Raw genomic sequence first — 18,688 nt, forward strand, 5'->3', positions numbered from 1 at the left:
CACAATATTTTATATTTCAGTTATTTATAGACACACAAATAAGCTAAATTATCACAGGCAACAACACATTGTATATTTAATCCATTACAGTTTTAAAAATATAATATAGATTTTGAAAAAAATACCTTCTATTGTCATTACATTCTGTGCAAAATAATGAAAATTATGTTATTTCAAATTAGATGAAACAAAGTTGACTTTTTCATTAAAATGTTTTTGTTAACACGTAAAATTCCTTAAAACCGTCTGTTATGGAGAAGCAAAAGAATAGTAGACAAAATCATGGCAATATTATAAAGAACGCAAACGATTTTAAAAAATTAACGGTTATTATGTTGTATTTCTACAAGTTTACTTTTTCAACGACTTAATTTGAATTAGGAACTACTATTTTTCTCTTAATCTCATTTTTGATTTATGCAATTTTAAGCACAATTTACTCTAACATTGTTGTAAATTTGAATTTTAGGTTGTGGATCTAGGTATAATCTTCCATCCAGGTTCTTATTGTAGAGATCTATGGAATTTATTGGATGCTGTAGTTGTGATATGTGCTTTAGTGGCCTTTGCCTTTGCGTAAGTTATTAAATGCCTAGTATCATTAATTATATCAAATAATTTCATTTAATATAACAAATTAAAAACCATTAAAAATATTTTTATGCTAATAAATATATTAAGTCTAGATAAAGAACAAAAAATTTATATGAGCGTGTTTACAAAAATTACTTATTTTAAGGCTATGTGTATCCTTCAACGGAACAGATAGAATTTAAAGTGCAATTAAACTATTAGTTTACGTGAATGTTTTTTTAAAATCATGTAAGCTATGTATTATATGTTTTAAAAATTACATAACATATAAAACAATGAAAATGTAACAATGTTATTTAAAAGTTATAAGTGCTAAAACGTACCGAAGTTATGGCAAAAATAGCTTGTGAAAAAGTTTAAAACTGTGAAAAATAAAATGCCTCTTATGAACGTTTACTCAAATATCGCGTCAACATATAGAATGCATAAAACTAGCAATATAAATAATTTTTCATTTATTGTCTTAATCAAAATTTCCGTAGAAGAAAAAGAAAGTTTAAATATTTAAATTTGTAAAAAAAATTATTATTGAATTTTTATGAGTAAGGTATCAAACTATGATATCCCATAGTTTTTATGTATATAAATATTTTTACAGTATCTTCAATTAATATAAAAATTGAATTATGGACTAGGCAAATAAAAGAATCAGAAATATGAAAGGATTACAACAGCAATGTCAGGATATAAGATATCAACATGCATCAACACGCACGTCCTTATCAACACGCATTTTCATGATCTTTCTGATACAATTCGTCATAACTACTACTAATCTTATAAATAGAATCTGTATTTACTTGTTGCCTTTTCTTTTATCCAGATTACAAATAGTATTTGCTACACTTAAGTATTAAATATATATAATAGTATTGTAATAGTATTGCTAACAACATTTTATTGTTGGAACATTACCTATGGTGATGTATGGGATGCTTAAGGGTTAGGTTTGTCGCAAGTTTGTGAACATTGCGAAGTTTATAAAATAAGTTATTATTCGAGAGGCTGTCAGGAAACAATGAGTCAATTTAATAATGTACTTACTCTGTATGTATAATCTACACTCTTCGAAATTTCTCGGAAAAATGGTTAGATAACAATTTGTTCAATTGTTATTTTACCATATTCAAACAAAACAGTCAAATGACTATAAATGAGAGATTGCATTCAAACTGTTAACTATGAGAAAATTCATTTATTAACTGGTTTCGCCTAATAGGGTTAAAACACTAGAATTTCATAGCATTAACTAGGTCCACCTGATGAAACTACTTAGTTCTTTGCAGTTGAGTACATATTGTAGCTGAGAGGGCTAATCTGTCAATCTTCTTATCGATAGAACGGGGGTTCCAGTTCCAGCGTTGACATCACAATATTTCCTCCATTCCCTCCAACACAGGAAGAGTTTCCCGAGTCCTGCACTCCCCAATTTGTGATTCTAGACTATTATAATCCGATGCTCTCATTCACGCGTATATGGCAGCACCATAAAGCTGCTTACCACAAAAAAGTCTAGCATTTCCCATTTCTTAGGATAGGTGAAACACATTCCACGGTTAAACCACAACACGGTAAAAACGCAGTAAACCGCATTCCACGGTTTTGATAAAACACAATTCAATCACACTCCAATGCTCATTACCTAACAAAAAGCCTAACAACAGTGACCAGTTAAATTTCTTTTTTATGGTTTTGAAACCATACTTATTGTAAATGGTTAAAAAAAACTAAAGTTTTGAATTCATGGTTTTTTAACCATACTAGTTGCAAACGGTTTCAAAAGCGCAATAGCAAAAAAATTTATTCCGAGTAAACTTTACCGTTAATTGAATGGACAGACTGCTGCCAGTTATTTTACCGTAATTTTAGAAGAAAAATGTGACAGTATAAGTCTTGTATTTAGAAATTTAGCAGAGCAAAAGTATTATTGTCACTCTGACAGTTTGTTAAACGGCATACGATGAGAGTTAAAACACAAAAGTAAAACTTGAGTACAAACTTTAGTAGTAGATACTTAGATCAAGAATGATAAGAAAGCAGTTAGTTTAAGAAATTTGTTCTGTAGGCTTACCAACCATTTAAATCAGAAGAGATAAATCCTATTTTTTTAAAATCTTTTTTAACGCGTGTGTACAAATTTAATTGAGTTCAGCTTGGAATTCTTTCCTTGTGTAATGTGTTGTACAATGTTTGCAATGTATTTCTCACCTAAAATGATTTACAAAAGTCTAATCCAGTGTTGAAGTTTGTTAAATAAATTAAATGTTGTCCTATAATTTTTACATTTTTAATTATGATATTAACATTTGTTTGTTTATTTAGTGGAAGTAGTACTGGCCAGAACCTTAGTACTATCAAATCTCTAAGAGTATTAAGAGTGTTACGACCACTCAAGACCATTAAACGAGTGCCTAAATTGAAGGTAAAAATTTTTTTTAAATATTAAGCTGTGTATATCTAACCATTAGTCTATAAAAACGTATATAAAAGAACTTTTTCCTCATAATTTGGCAAAAGAAATCTCTTTTATGTTTCAACAACACCGTTTTCTACTTTGAATATATATAATGGTTTTGAAACTCATTTAAGTAAGACCAAAGATTTTTTCAATCATTAAAGTGAAGCGTTTTTCCGTCTAGACAAAACCAACAATAGTTTTTAATTTTGGAAATCTTCATGTTTTACTGAAATACTAGATAATATTGGAAAGAGTATGTTCCATAACGACTAACCAACTTGTGGTAAAGAAAAAAAAATTTTTTTTTAGATGTAACGATTTAACACGTTCGCTGCCGGACATCGCGTGCTTGAGCAAGATCTTAAGCGATCACGTTAAAGCTCTTCTAATTCGCAAATATTTATTGAAATTATGGAGATTATTCTCAAACACTCTACATATCTACATACTGTTCGGAGATGATGATGACCCATAGTATTTGAGTGGGATTGGGAAAAAACGGTGTTGAGATTTTTCGAATCACTAAGAATTAAGAAGTAATTATTATAAACTTCTCCAAGTTACATCAAACAGTTTGGTTGTCTGATGTAACTTGGAGAAGTTTATAATAATTACTTCTTAATTCCTATGTATAATAAGGTAATAAAAAAGTTTTTGGTGTTTTTTCAGTCCTATCTTACTTAATAGAAATTCGTTATATTAAATAACGATTTTTCCTTGTTCAAGTATTTTGAAAATATACCTTAAGGGTAGTGATTACGGAATACTGTGTGAAACAAAATCTATTTTGAAAAGAATTGACTCACATTAAAGTGCTATTTTAGTTCCTGAGAAATTATTACCCTTATTTGAGCAGTAAGAAATGGTACTACTCATATGAAACTCTTTGTTAATATTTTTAAACTCGTGTAAGAGTTTTGTTATGATTTTAACTGATTTTGCTGAAAAAAATATACATTCTTAAAAATATTTTCTATTGCAGGCTGTATTTGATTGTGTAGTGACATCCTTAAAAAACGTTGTCAACATACTCATCGTGTACATCCTTTTTCAATTCATCTTCGCTGTTGTCGCTGTTCAGTTGTTTAACGGGAAATTTTTCTTTTGCACAGATACTTCTAAGCTTCGGAGTGAAGATTGTGAGTAAGTATAATTTTAAAAAGTTGCTGATGGAATTAATAATGTTTCTGTTCTTTGGTTAAGACATCACGATCGATGATTAAATTTCTTCGCAAGATTATATTTTCAAACAACATCGAAGCCCCCTAGGCCAATCTTCTTTCTTTAATTTTATTTGTTTCCTTTAGGTTTAAATAAGGCTTAGTTTATGAAACAGAAGTGAATTCTCTAAAAACATTAAATTTACTTTCTCAAATAAATATGACAGAAAGTAAACAACTAAAGTTTTACATTTATAATAACTAGAATGAAAATAAGTTAGAGTTCAGTGTTTTTATTTAATCTATTTTTAAATGAATGGTAATTATAAAGCTAAGTAGAAGAAAATTTTAAAACGCATTTAAGAAAAGGGGGAAATTGTGTAGTGAAAATCCTGCTTAAACTTTATTAAACAATTCAACGTTAATTTATTTTTTCAAGTCATTAATATTCTTAGATCTCAGTGGAGGTGCCAAGCGACAATCTTAAAGTATATTTTTGAGTCAAATGGGGTTCCAAACGCATTTAACCAAAAACAGCTAACGAGTAACCTGAAAATACACTAAGAGTGCGAACGCTATGGCGCGAATAGTTTAAATAAGTCTATGTTAAGGTTTCATGGATTTCGCTTTTATAGATGCTTGCTGACAAAAATAAAGGTACGGCTTAGTCCTTACATCCTATTGCCAAATTAGAAACTTTACAGATAATTTACAAAAATTTCGGTTAGAATCTTTATCTTCTCCTTCAAATGTTTCATTAATTGCCTTTATTTCACATTTCAGTTTTCTCTTTGCCATAGCATTCAATATTAATTTTCATTTTTCCAAATTTAATTTTTTCGTAATTGATGATCCGCGCCTTTTTTCGTTAAACATCATCTGCTAAAAATAATTTATACCCGAAATTTAGTTTGCGTATTAAATTTTATTCCGTAAAAATGTCATGTAATTAAATCATATAATGAGTCATTTATAATTTCCCTTTTTGTGTTTTATTTCTAATATTCATTTTTTATTATTTCAGAGGTGAATTTTTAGTCTTTCAAGGAGACGATAAGCCACCTTTAGTGGATAAAAGAGAGTGGTCTCATCAACCATTTCATTATGATAATGTAATGGCTGCCATGTTAACATTGTTTGCTGTGCAAACTGGAGAAGGTTGGCCAGAGTAAGAAGAATTTTATTTTATTCAAATTTTTTCACTTTGAACTACAAAAACCGAACGATGTATACTTTATTTAGTTGATCTAATTGCCGAATATTTTTCACACGAATTTTATTTATTTCGGAGCTAAAAATACGATCTATTATTCGAAGGCGCTAAAACTCATAAGAAATAACGCTTTTTTAACATCGAATATATAACGCCTAGTAATAAATAATAATATATTTTTATCGCTGTTGTGATCTTGAAACAGTTATCCGTGACTGTTAGTATTATTCTAATTTAGCCCCAGCCCTTTCTTCGAAAAATGTACAGAAAGTTAATAAGAAGAAAAAACACAGTTTAATCAAGTGACCCTGAATGGTTTTGTCTCACACCAAATTGATGGTCTTTTTCAGTTAGCCGAGTGCAAGGGAAAAGACGCCAAGAAATGCAAACCCCCACTTACTTTTTTTCTAATTTTTTCATTTTAAATATTTTTTCAAGGCATAAAAATTTAATTAAATAAAAAATAAATAAAATAAAAATAAATAAGTAAAATAAATAAAAGCAAAAATAAATATTTGAATTTCCTTGCGCCTGGAAAACCATAAAGAATCAAACTGAGTACCTCTTAATTAAGAATCGCTCATCGTTTTGGTAACTTAAATTGAAACCAAATTAACAACCCTTTTTTGAAGTTTAAGAATTTTTTTAGATATGTGAGCTCGTTAACTATTTAAAATACAGACATTTTTTTTTTTTGGCAAAATTGTAAATATATCTTAAAGTTTCGCTTTTAGTTTAAAACAATCAAACTGTAGATTTTTTATTTTCTTGGCCTAAAAAACTGCAAAAAAATATCAATAAGCTGCGCTGATTAAGCAAAATCTGAAAGCAAAAAGTAGTTTTAAAATATATTTGATCCATCTGATTTTGAAACCAAACGTCTCATCCCTATTACCAGCGTTGGAATTATGTAATCTAGTTAGAAAAATAGTTTTAAGGCTATTGTTGTCTCCGACATAAGAATTTTAAAAGCTAGAGTTTAATCTTCAATAACATCTATATAAAAAAAAAATTATCATTTGATTTTCTTTTCTTTTAGTGTCTTGCAAAATTCCATGGACTCTACATACGTAGACTATGGACCTCTTCCGAGGTTTCGAATAGAAATGGCTATATTCTATGTTGTGTTTTTTGTGGTGTTTCCATTTTTCTTCGTTAATATATTCGTGGCCTTGATCATCATCACATTTCAAGAACAGGGGGAAAGAGAGCTTGAAGAAGGAGAGTTAGATAAAAACCAAGTAATTTTTTTTAATTGAAATTGTTGATATAACTCTATCACACAGAAATATATAAAGAGTTTCCACTCTAATGCTAGAACGTATAAAAAGACGACACCTTTTTTATCGTTGCGTGCCAAAATGACAACAGTCTATTCCAAACGATTTTTTTTTGCCACCCTATGAAGAAAGACATCATTGATAAATAGATGAGTTTATCGTTTTCTTTTTTCTATTTTTAATTGAATTTATAAAGTTTTTTATAATCGTTTGATGTTTTGTTTTATTTTAGTTCTATGAAATGCGTAGATGCAAATCGTTGAGGATGTTGTTTGCTAATGAAAACAAAAATACATTTTATATAACGTAAATTGCGCTTTATTTTAAGTATTTTAATTACTCATCATTTCTCTTGTTCTTAAAATAATTTCAATGTTGAATTTAATATTAACGTGGATGAAGTGCTCCAGTAATTCTTTTAAACTATTGGAACAATGAATGCGGAAATGAATTTTTCATGTAGACTTTTTGATTTCTCTATTTATAGTAGAATTTAGTTAATAAAAGAAAAGGAATAAATAAAGAAATGAAAGAAATAATATTTGCGTATTGCATGGTAAGATCCAGTTTTTTCACATTCATTTCCATTTTCTTACTGTCAACAGCATAAAATTAATGAAAGCCATTAAGGTATTATTTCTTGTAGAATGTTTTTGCATCCTTTACCCATAATATTTATTTTTCCTACTCTATGTTATTATTACGTTTTTAATTTTGGTTGTTTTATGTATTTATAGTCTAAAAGTAAATATTGTTCTCGCTGTCTAGCACCACTGTAAACAACGTAATTTAGTAGACCACCGTAATTTAGTAGACCTTACAATGGAAAATCGATATCTCATAAAAATTATCGAATCAAAGAATGAAATTGATTTGCAAATTCAGAAAAAGACAAAATAAGTAAATAACATTTACAATAATAAATTAAAAAAGCACTTATAACAGCTAAAACGAAATTTTGTTTATTTAATTTAGAAAGTCAGAATTACTATTCAAGCAGAAAACGAAAAAAAAATTTATAAGACACACATTTCTTATAATTTTTTTTTTCGTTTTCTGCTGGAATAGTATTTCTGACTTTCTAAAATAAAAATTTTCTATTCATACTTCAATTTGATCATATTGTAGTGCTATCTATTTGCAAGAAAAATACAGCATAAAATTCTGAAATACATATCCTTAAACTGTTCAAACTCTATTTTTCCAAAACCTTTTCAGAAAAATTTTTAATGTCAATAATCTGTCATCGTTTTATGTTTTGGGGAAATAGAAAATATTTCTAAAATATAAAAATACATTTTGTACTTTCATTGAATATTTTCATGTAGTGCTTTCATAAATGTTGCACATTTTCTTCTAGCTGCAGTTTGATAATTATAATAATTTTAAAAACCAATTTTTTAGCTCATCTTTTTATAAAAATATGAGTTCACATGAGTTAATATATGAATGCATACACTGTAACATAGCTTTTTAGATTTATGCTGTAAATTTTAATTTTCCTTCAGAAATCTTGCATTGATTTTGCCATTCAAGCTAGACCACTGCAAAGATTTATGCCTCAGAACAAAACTAGTGTACAGTATAAAATTTGGAAAGTTGTAGTTTCTACTCCATTTGAGTATCTTATTATGGTGCTAATTGTGCTCAATACATTACTTTTGATGATGAAGGTAAGTATTTTTTATCAGGAATTAACTTATTTAAATATTACAATACTCTCCATTTAAATAAATTTATTTTTAATTTGAAGTTAAGTTAAAATAATTTTGAAACATAGCGACAAATGTTTTATTGTAACTATGAAAAAATTTTATAATTTCCATACTTATGTTCAATACCTATATTCAAAGATATTTTTAACATACTTCATATTAACAAGGTACATCGTATGTTTTATTTTGAAAACAATACAATAAAATAATATAATGAAAATAATTTATTTTTCGTATGTTTTAGTTTGAAAAGTGCAAGTGTGTTTTATTATGATGTATGTCGATTTTTCCCTTTACTTTGTTCTTTAACGACATATAAATTAAGAAACTTAAAATTCTCTTTCTTTTTTAATTCAATTTCTGGTAAAATTATTTTTTTTGAATATTTTTTTATTGTTTCTATCCAGGTAATTCCTTTCAGACGAGTAAAAAATTCCTTCTTTAGCATAGATGCACAAATTAATTTAGAAGAACAAACTAATTTATGTTTATTTTAAAACATTCCAAAATCAGAGGCGCACATGAAATATTTTTAAAATAAAACCTTTTTTAAATATTACTATTTTTAAATATTTTTAATTACGGAGAATACTACATTTTTTCCGTATTAAAAAATTATTTAAACATGAATCAATTGTTTAAACATGATGATTAAAATTATGTTATTCTATTTATTTTATTTATTATATAATTTTGTTTATTACATAATTTTGTTTATTGTATTCTTGTATCCCTTTTATTTGAGTATACTTCAAGAACTTTTCAGTGTTGTATTAGTCATATTAAAATCAAATCTGTTCAAATAATAAATTAACTATTATGATATAAAAAATTCAATTTTTCCACTTACGTACATTATTATAAATTTTCATCAAAGATTTAAATTTAAAACTATTTTATTTTTTATAAAATATTATAATATTTAAATTGAGCTTTAAAATTGCGATAAAACTCAGTCATACTTCTTACAATGTTAGAAATTTTCGAATCATGTTGAACTCCTGCAAAATTGAACCAGATTATTGTATTTTTTTACTTTGATTACAAGATACTATGGATCAACTTTAAAGAAAACATGTCTGATTTCTACATTTTTTTAAGTTTGTCATAATAATTAACTTTTGAATCACGCAATGTCTCAAAATATGCAATATCATGGTTTAACGTTTGAGTAATTTATACGAAAGTGTATTACTTAATTTAAAAAATGAGTTAATATTTTCCTTTGAAATTATATTAAAAATGCATTAAACAATAATAATTAGCTAATTAACAAATCTAGCTAAATAAAATTGTTTGTTCTTTTTACCATTGTAAAATGTGTGCATAATGATTTACTGCATAACAGTGTTTTTGTTGTTTGCATGAATAAAATTAGTGATTTACTACATTTTAAAACATGAAAATAATGAATTTTGTTTAAAAATTGTTCTCTTTTTATTTCTTGTTCTCTTATTAATTGTTCTCTTATTATTGTTGTTATTAATTGTTCTCTTATTATAAACTGTACTTAGATATGTGCAAATTGACAAATAGTTTTTTTTACTATATAACTTTTCTTTTACATTTTATCTACACTTCTGTTTCTATCCACATAAAATCAATTTATATTTGATTTTAAGATGTAATTATTTAAAATATTTAATAACTAAAAAATAATTAAGAATAAATTTTTGGCATGATTCGTCTAGCACATATTTATAAAGAAATTAAAAGCGCATTTTTAAAAAACTATTTTGCAAGATGTGGTTTTAAATAAAAAGTTGTTATGCATCATGCTTTTTTGTAGCTTTCGGAATGAATTCATAAATATCATGATGTTTTCTAAGCAATTGCTTCAATATCTTGCATAAGTGCAATATCTTGCATTGATCTTGCATAAGTGCCATTTGCATGTACGATATAACTGAAGCATGAATAGGTAGACACAAATTTTTGCTTGTATAAATATTCATATATATGGAAAAATATTGAAGTATTTTGCGCGATTTTAATTTCTAAAATTCTGCACGATTTTGAGATTACTACAGATTTTGCTCACAAGATCTGGAAGAAATCTTTTTTTTTATGTAATTTAAACCAATAAATATTTTTGGCAATTTTTGTCGTTATATTGCTTTATACTTTAAAAGAAATCATTTTCTAAAAATCTATTTTATAAATATTCTACTTCGTTCAATTTGTAATTTTTATTTTAAAAATCACCTCAACATATAACACATTTAGTTGTTATAAGTTGAAGTGATTTCAACTTGTAGCAACTAAAAACTTATAATAACTTATATCAATTTATAACAAATGAAAAGTTGAAGTTGATACAATCACTTCAACTTATAACAAATTGTATGTGTTTAATGTCAGATAAACTAACCAAAGTAAATTGAGTAGTAAAATTTTTTAATGTGTTCTTTTTAGTGAAATGGGATTTTTATGAAATTTTCTGCAACATACTTCTTTAGACTTAAACAATTTTTGTACAAGTCTTATATTCTTTTCGAACGAAATACATCTGTAATTAGTGGAAAGTCTATGATAAATTTAATTTCTGAAGCATTTTTTTTTAAAAAATTAAAGCATAGGACTTATCACTTTATATTTTTGTCGCATACTGGTAACAATGAGGTCAATTTCTTCAACTTAACAAGTATTAAAAAAAGTAATTCTGATTATGATTTGCCGTCTTAAACACAATATTGCAATTTTTTTCATGCGCATTCAGTAGTTCAAAAGTATTATTTTCCAAACTAAAATGAAGAAAAGTGTTCTTGAGCATAAATTCAACTAATGATTTCTATGCATTTTAATAATTGTTATTTTCACTTAGTTTTAATTGCTGTATAAAGCCTGTCGCCTTAAAAAAAAAGTTATTACAAATACCATATTTAGTATAAAAAAAACTTAGGAATAAAACAGCACCACCAATCATTCCGATTAAGCCATGTAAACATGATTTAACATTTTAAAAAATATTTTAATCATATTTAAACTTTACTATGATTATTTCTCAAAAGAAATCTACATCAGATTTCTTTTAAAAATGTGAAAAAGATCCAGAACTAATCTCAAAATTATTAATTCAACTATAAATCTTTGGAAATTGAAATTAATAAGGTTTTTTGGAAAGTATACAACAATTGCGTTGAATTAAAAGAAAACTAACATTCGATAATCAGATTGAGAATTATTAACTGTGAAACTTGTCTGTAGAAATACCATAGCTTTACAAACCGCAGGAAAGTAATTACAGATTTGAAGTTTGGCAAGCTGAAAGGGCCATATTTGCATATGAAGTTAACACAAAGTATTTTTCAAAATTCCAGCTTGCTTAAATTTTTTTGCATTTTTAAGTGCTTATTTGTGAATTTTTTCTCACTTATTTTGCTTTACGTTACATTTTAATTACGATGGTGTATGTATATATATATATATATATATATATATATATATATATATATATATATATATATATATATATATATATATATATATATATATATATATATCCTATATTACTATTATATTAAAAATTGAGTTGATTAAATTATTGATTTTTATTTGGTCTGTTAAAATCTGCTGTTCCATCATCTATAGACCATGATTTATTAAACTATATTATTCTCATTTTTTAAAATAAAAACGATCTGCAGTATAAAAAATATGATTAGAAATATTTAAATAGGCATGGCATATTATTAGCACGTTTTTTACACTTTGACGTTAAATGTTTCAACTTAATCAACTTATTCTCTAAATCAACTTAATGATAAATACTTAAATCGTTTTCAAATCGGTTTCAAACAAAGTATTTATTATTTAATAATTCGAAAATCTTTTTGTTTTAACAACAAGAAAAAAAATTATACGGAATAATATTTTCGTTTCCATCTTAAACAAAACTTATCATCAAAATACTGTCTACTTCTTCCAAATTCTGCTTTTAGGTTTTATTAAAGCTGACAAATTTGAAGCTTATTGTTGGATGTTTTTAATATGATGCAATAGTTTAAATTAAACGGACTAATGCCTTTGAAAAATTGGTAAAAACTAGTTGAACTTCTATAGTTTTTAAAGAAGCTCAAGAATTTAAAAAAAATATATTTTCTATTTTCTTCTGGTATATTTTTTTTCAATCTCAATCAGCAAAAATCAAAGAACTACACTTCTATGGTACAAAATTATAAAACATAGTTCTGCAAGGCTACCAAGTATTGATGAGATGGAAACTTTAAAGCTACAGTAATTTAAGTTTAGCTATAAATTTTAGAATTTCATTTGCCTGCTTTTAGACTTAAATTAATCTATATTTAAAACTAAAATAAAGCTGAAAACTGCTCAATTTTCTTTGGATAGTAATTGCTGAAGTACCAGCCTTTTCTTATTATTACTTTCTAGTGAATTTCAGAATTCATCTTTTATCTTTATGGTATATTTAAAATCAATGTGAACACTACTCAATGTCAATCGAATATTAGAATTGAGATATATTTTAGTATTTTTTTTTCCTTATCATATTTAATTGGTACATAAACTGCTCTGCGTGCCAGGAGAGGGTTCAACATATATCATCATTCCTACACGTGAAAAATAATTCAGGCTGCAATGATATATTTAATATTACAATAACATATACTGGGTTTTGCAAAAATACTTTTATATTATACATACTCTGACTTCAAATATTTTACTTTTCTTCAATTGTTAAATCTAGCTTTTACAACACTTTCATATTAGATTCACCTGATATTATTCTAACTACATTGAAGTTCTATTTGTAAGCCTAGTTCAAAATAGTTCCAAAACCTCCATTGTCTTTTTTAAAAATGTGTTTTCTTTTTTCAATTTTAGCAGAATTTTTAAAAACTCTCTTCAATGTGCAAAATAAAACTAAGAATTAATGAATTCAAATAATGAATTAATGTTTTCAAATTAAAGTTTTCGAAAGTTTTTATTGCAATGTCCTTCAAACATCGTTAAACACATGTATTATTTTCAAGTAGGCTACCACTATAATTTTTTGTAAAATCCTTGCTACTTGAGTGCTATAACAGAAACGGCTAAAAAAAATTTGTAAAAACCAACCTGTTTCCCTTTCCTAAACAATGTAAATTTTTACAATAAAAACCATTTCCTTTAGAACTATTTTCTATTAAATAAAATTTCCAGTTCCTTCTCCTCTAGCGTTGAGTAGTTGATGTATTTAGCTTAAATTCTCCTCTTTTCTTAAATAGCACATAATTTAAACATTAAGGGCTATCATTTCATTTCTAATTATTTATTTCTAAATTACTGCAATGTTCTGGATTATCTTTTGATTAAAATTTAGAAGCTCTTCCAAAATAAATATTTAGTTTTTATTGAGACTCCAATTTCTATCGATTTTTTCTTATATTTAGATAAATAATTTATATTAATACAGATTTAATGACTGTGCTTTAATCACATTATGAAAATTAAATATATTGAAGAAAAATCAAATGAATAGCATTTAAAATATTTCGTTCAAAAAAGAAGGAAACAAAAATTCCTTTAAAATCAGGATTTGATAATTTAAGAAGTGCTTACAGGATCTGAGATTAATTTGTAACATAAAAAGTAGGCATATGCAGTTACAAAAAACTAATATTTAAACAACTAAATATACTTTTCCAATTCGGAATTTCAACTATTCTGTTGTAAATTTTGTTTTATGAAGACTTAAACTTTTTCTTTAGTTTTTAACTTTCGACACTGATCTTGGATCACCCATGCAAAAATAATTTTGAAGTATTATCCACAATAGGACAATGGCACAAGAGAAACCAAAAACAACTATGAATTTAAGTGACAAATCTGAGTATAGTCCAGAACCACTTCTCTCCTTATATACTTCTTTTTGAAATTTATTGCAAATTCAAGGACCGGGCCGTAGAACTATTGAACCTTAGGGATAGCAGTTGTCGTGAACAAGTACCGATATGAGAGTACCTCCAAACATTTATTTTGTTTCAATAATTAAAAATTGCATATATTACTTTAAGTTTTTAAAATTCTATCAAAAATCTATCTTTGCTATAATCAAAAATAATGTCACTCCAACTTTTTCTTCTAATTGGAGTCTCAGTAAGAACAGGTTTCAAAGAAAAAATAATGGGATACCAACCTAGAAACTTTTGAATAATAAAATAAAACACAAAACTCATTAATAAATTGATAAGCGAGAAAATTTTTGGTATTGCCAAAGTCATTTCTACTTTTGCTATGTGTTATGTGCATTTCCCACTAAGCTCTCTGCTGTGACTGCCTCTCCGTTACACTTGCCTTTGATTAGAACTTGCAAAAAAATGTGATTGCTTTTGTGTTTTGTCCAGTTTTACAAGCAAATTAAGACGTTCCACGACACCCTGCAGTACATGAATACAGCCTTCACTGCACTCTTTACGGTAGAATGTTTGCTCAAGTTGATTGCATTTGGAGTCAGGGTAAGAACATGGAACGAAACTGTGTATTCTAAACCTCCCAACTTGTATACTTTAGAACTATATTATATTAGTAATGAGTACATTAAAGTTTTATGCATTCCGTATCCGAAAAAAAAAAGTATTTTTTTTTATAATTTTGTTAGTAGCAATGACGTACATTTCTTGTTTTTAATCACAGAGAAATTGAAACAAAATAGTTATATTTGTGCTATTTTGTTTTATATTTATAAGCCATACATTTTTGTCTGTTATGGTGCTATGCAAATAGTATGCGATTTCTTCGAAACAATTTATATCATCAATTGCAAATTTATAAAAGCAATAATTATTTAAAAATGTTAATTGTAGCTTAATTTTTAAATGTTAATTGCATTTCAGTATGAAACGTATATTATAAGTTGTGGTTATCAGCAAATTATTTTTTTTCAACTCCCAGGAAATATCTATTTATTAATAATTATATATTTATGCAACAATTTAATTCCATCGATATACTTTGTACATAAAATAGTTAAAAGCGTAACTCCTAATTTTTAAATGCAATTTGAAATTAAAAAATTTTATTTTTATATAAAAATAATTGCTGCCGATATTAAAAAGTATTCATGTAGTAATAAACAAATCTACATTAAAAGTAACTAAACCAGTTGTTTTTATTTTAAGAATAGTTTTTCCTCGTTATGATTTTGTGCTCATTTCAAACAAGGTTAACTAATGACTAAAATATTTTACGTCATGATTAAAAAATATTACATTTATGCTCTTAATAAAATGGGTTTTGCATAATCCATAATTAAAGTAATTTCATTAACGTAAATTTTAAAATTCTTAGTTAGCCCTTGTTAAACAAAATTTACATTATTTCTTGATTGTAAATATCCGCAATAGAAATTTTGAATTATGATTCAGAAAATCTAATTCTTAGAATAGAATTTTCTAATTTATTGATATAGAGTTTAGGAAATCCGCTCATTATTTCAATAGTTATATTTGATGACAATATCTCAATTCTTGAGAATTTTAAATTCTTAATTAAATTTATGTTTAATTCATTTAAGAAAAAAATAGAAAATTGTTCATTATATTTTCTTACATAATATTGTATAAAAAATTTCTTTTAAAACTATTTTTTTTTAAAAAAACAATTTTTAAATTTATTAAATAATTTTTTACATAAGCATAAGTTTTCATAAGCTTTCATAAAAATTTTAAGTAAGTTCTCGCAAGTATTTCTACATTCTTTTTTAAAAAAACTTGGCATTAAACTATTAATTATAGCACCAGCAAAACAACTTCGATTATTTTGAAATGAAACTACATTCCATGTTGAAATTAAAAAACAATAGTTGAATATTAACGCAAGTAGTTTTGCACTACTCGATGCATCAAGTGTAATTCAACTATTGTTTTTTTTAAAAAAATAAGTCCATAAAAGGAAAAATGAGGTTTTAGAATGCATTGCTTGGTTAGTAGAAACTTTTCAAAGTGCGCATTTATGAAAAACTTGACCCATGCTGCATGTGAAATGCATCTTCAGTTGGAAAGCAGTTTGTTAATCGTAATACTGACGTTTGTTGCAATTATATAATTGCGAATGAAATGTGTAAAAAGTCTGTTTCTTTACTATAAAACTATTAAAATCTGCAGTCAAACATGTAGAGTGCTGAATTAAGAAAAAAATTCTAATTATTTGTGGAAATTAATTGATACACATCTATACCTATGCTTCATCATTTTCATTGCATGAAGGCATATGTGTTTTTTTATTACAGTTACTTTCCAACCAAAGAAAAAGACATTTTTATCCCCTGGTTTTCTTTACATTAAATTATCTACATATTTGTATGAATTTTAAATAATACAATTTTTCATCTTACATCCAATGCATTTTATTTTATTACTCTTGTGTATGTTTCTTCGCTATGAAAATTAGTTCGAATTAAATATATACATGCATACATACATTAATACAAAATTACAAGAAGAGAAAGATATATTAAAGTTTCGCATTGAATATAATTTTATATTAAGTCATTAATTTCATTCTCAATAGGCCATGAACTACATCAAATATTTTTAAGAAATATTAATATTTTTACGCATTACATTTTTAAGAAATATATTGAAAAGTATTAGAGATTCTGGCTATTAAAAAATAAATTGATTAATAAAATAAATTCTTAATTGTTTTACAGCATGGCATATTTTGCGTGTTTATTTCAAAACTATACATTCTATATTGTTGGTTAATATTAGTGTACAAGTTAAATAAATATATATTTTTTTTTAAAAATGTAGTTAAATAAATTATTAAAATCTGTTTAGATTATCTATTTAATTTAATAATTCTAAAAATATTTAAATAAATTATTGAAGTTTGTGCTCTCTCTATTTAAATTTTATTAGAGTTTTCTTATAGTTTAAATTAAGTTTTATTTATTTTTTACTTCAGATTTCACTCTCGTTATTATTAATTACTTTAAGCTGAAATAATTAACTGCTAACATTTTGATAAACCCTCTGAAAAATTGTCGTTATTCATTTTTGCAAAAGATATTAAGATAAATTATTTTTAAATGCATTATCTAATTAAAAAAATGATCAAAGTAAATTTAAAACCCTTACAGAACAGGTGTTTTTCCTGCACTTAATTGACATTTTCTAACTAAATCTAATGTGGCATGTTCTTCATAAGTATTAAAAATTGCATCTAAAACACATTTATTTTTAGTTTATTTTACACGCTTTTTATATTTTGAAATAAGTTTTACGTTATGATTTAACAGTTCATGCAAGCTAGTTTGTTAGATATTACAATTGATACTACGGCTCTTACATTCAAATTTTGGTTCTCGAAAATAAGAAAAGGCGATTTGTTTGACGTAAAACGTGAATACTTTTCTATCTAAGTTGGAAACATTTAACAAAATTTGAAAGAGATATCCAATAAAATTTACATGGCATAAACAACAAAGTTAAATTTTATAATATTGATTATTTTAATTTGTAGAAAGTTGTTTTTTTAGTTTTCCATTATAAAGGCTTAAAGCTCTAAAGTTATTAAAGTTAGTTTAATAAATGCAAAATAGTTATATTTCTTTGGTCAGAAGTTTAATACATTATTTCAAAAGTTAATAGAGTATTTTCAAAAAAATTATAAATTATAATTTTTAATATTATAAAATATTACGTATTTGCAAGCATAAAGAAAAATTTTTATTTATGATGTCTATCTTGGTCTATTAAATTTTTTTAAAAGTTTGAATGCATTTGTGTACATGAAAAATTGGTCCCCTATATAATAATGATGGGATGAAATTCTCATCTTCTGTAAGTATTTAAACTATGCATTTGTGGAGTAATGTTAAATAAACAAAGAAAGGCCTTAAAGCAATCAACATTTATGATATTTTGTATATGTTTTATGTGCTATATTGTAATTTTAGAAATTTTTGCATGATATGATGGTATGGTTGCATTCTTGAAACTTTCATTTGCATTATGGTGCATTTTTTCCAAAATGCATGCTTGTTTTATTGCTCGAATTTCAGATAATTACTTCATTTTTATATGCATGGAAAAATGTTTTGTTATATTATTTGCATGATAAAGCACGTTGTCTGAATTTATGACATGATATGCATTGTAAATATTTATAAATATAATTTTATTGACTGTTGGTCATGAAAAAATATATTCCATTATATTGTTTGACTATTAGATGAATGTTAATAACTTATGTTTATATTCTTTATAGGTCTTGATACCCATTTAAATTATATAACTCATATTAAATAAATATTTTTTTAA

General features: G+C 25.7%; 1 protein-coding gene across 1 annotated transcript in view; it reads left to right on the plus strand.

The window, feature by feature from the left end:
- The window catches only part of LOC107449199 (voltage-dependent calcium channel type A subunit alpha-1), a 345,775-nt gene that overhangs the window by 288,118 nt on the left and 38,969 nt on the right, over positions 1 to 18,688 (plus strand). The window contains exons 26-31 of the mRNA XM_087159475.1: positions 470 to 576; positions 2,917 to 3,016; positions 4,035 to 4,195; positions 5,237 to 5,380; positions 6,465 to 6,666; positions 8,214 to 8,378. Coding sequence (XP_087015601.1) covers positions 470 to 576; positions 2,917 to 3,016; positions 4,035 to 4,195; positions 5,237 to 5,380; positions 6,465 to 6,666; positions 8,214 to 8,378 — 879 coding nt within the window. The remainder of the gene's footprint in view (positions 1 to 469; positions 577 to 2,916; positions 3,017 to 4,034; positions 4,196 to 5,236; positions 5,381 to 6,464; positions 6,667 to 8,213; positions 8,379 to 18,688) is intronic.

Source organism: Parasteatoda tepidariorum, chromosome 3 (assembly GCF_982258835.1).
Source record: "Parasteatoda tepidariorum strain Cologne lab strain chromosome 3, Ptep-v5.0, whole genome shotgun sequence".
NCBI lineage: Eukaryota > Metazoa > Arthropoda > Arachnida > Araneae > Theridiidae > Parasteatoda > Parasteatoda tepidariorum.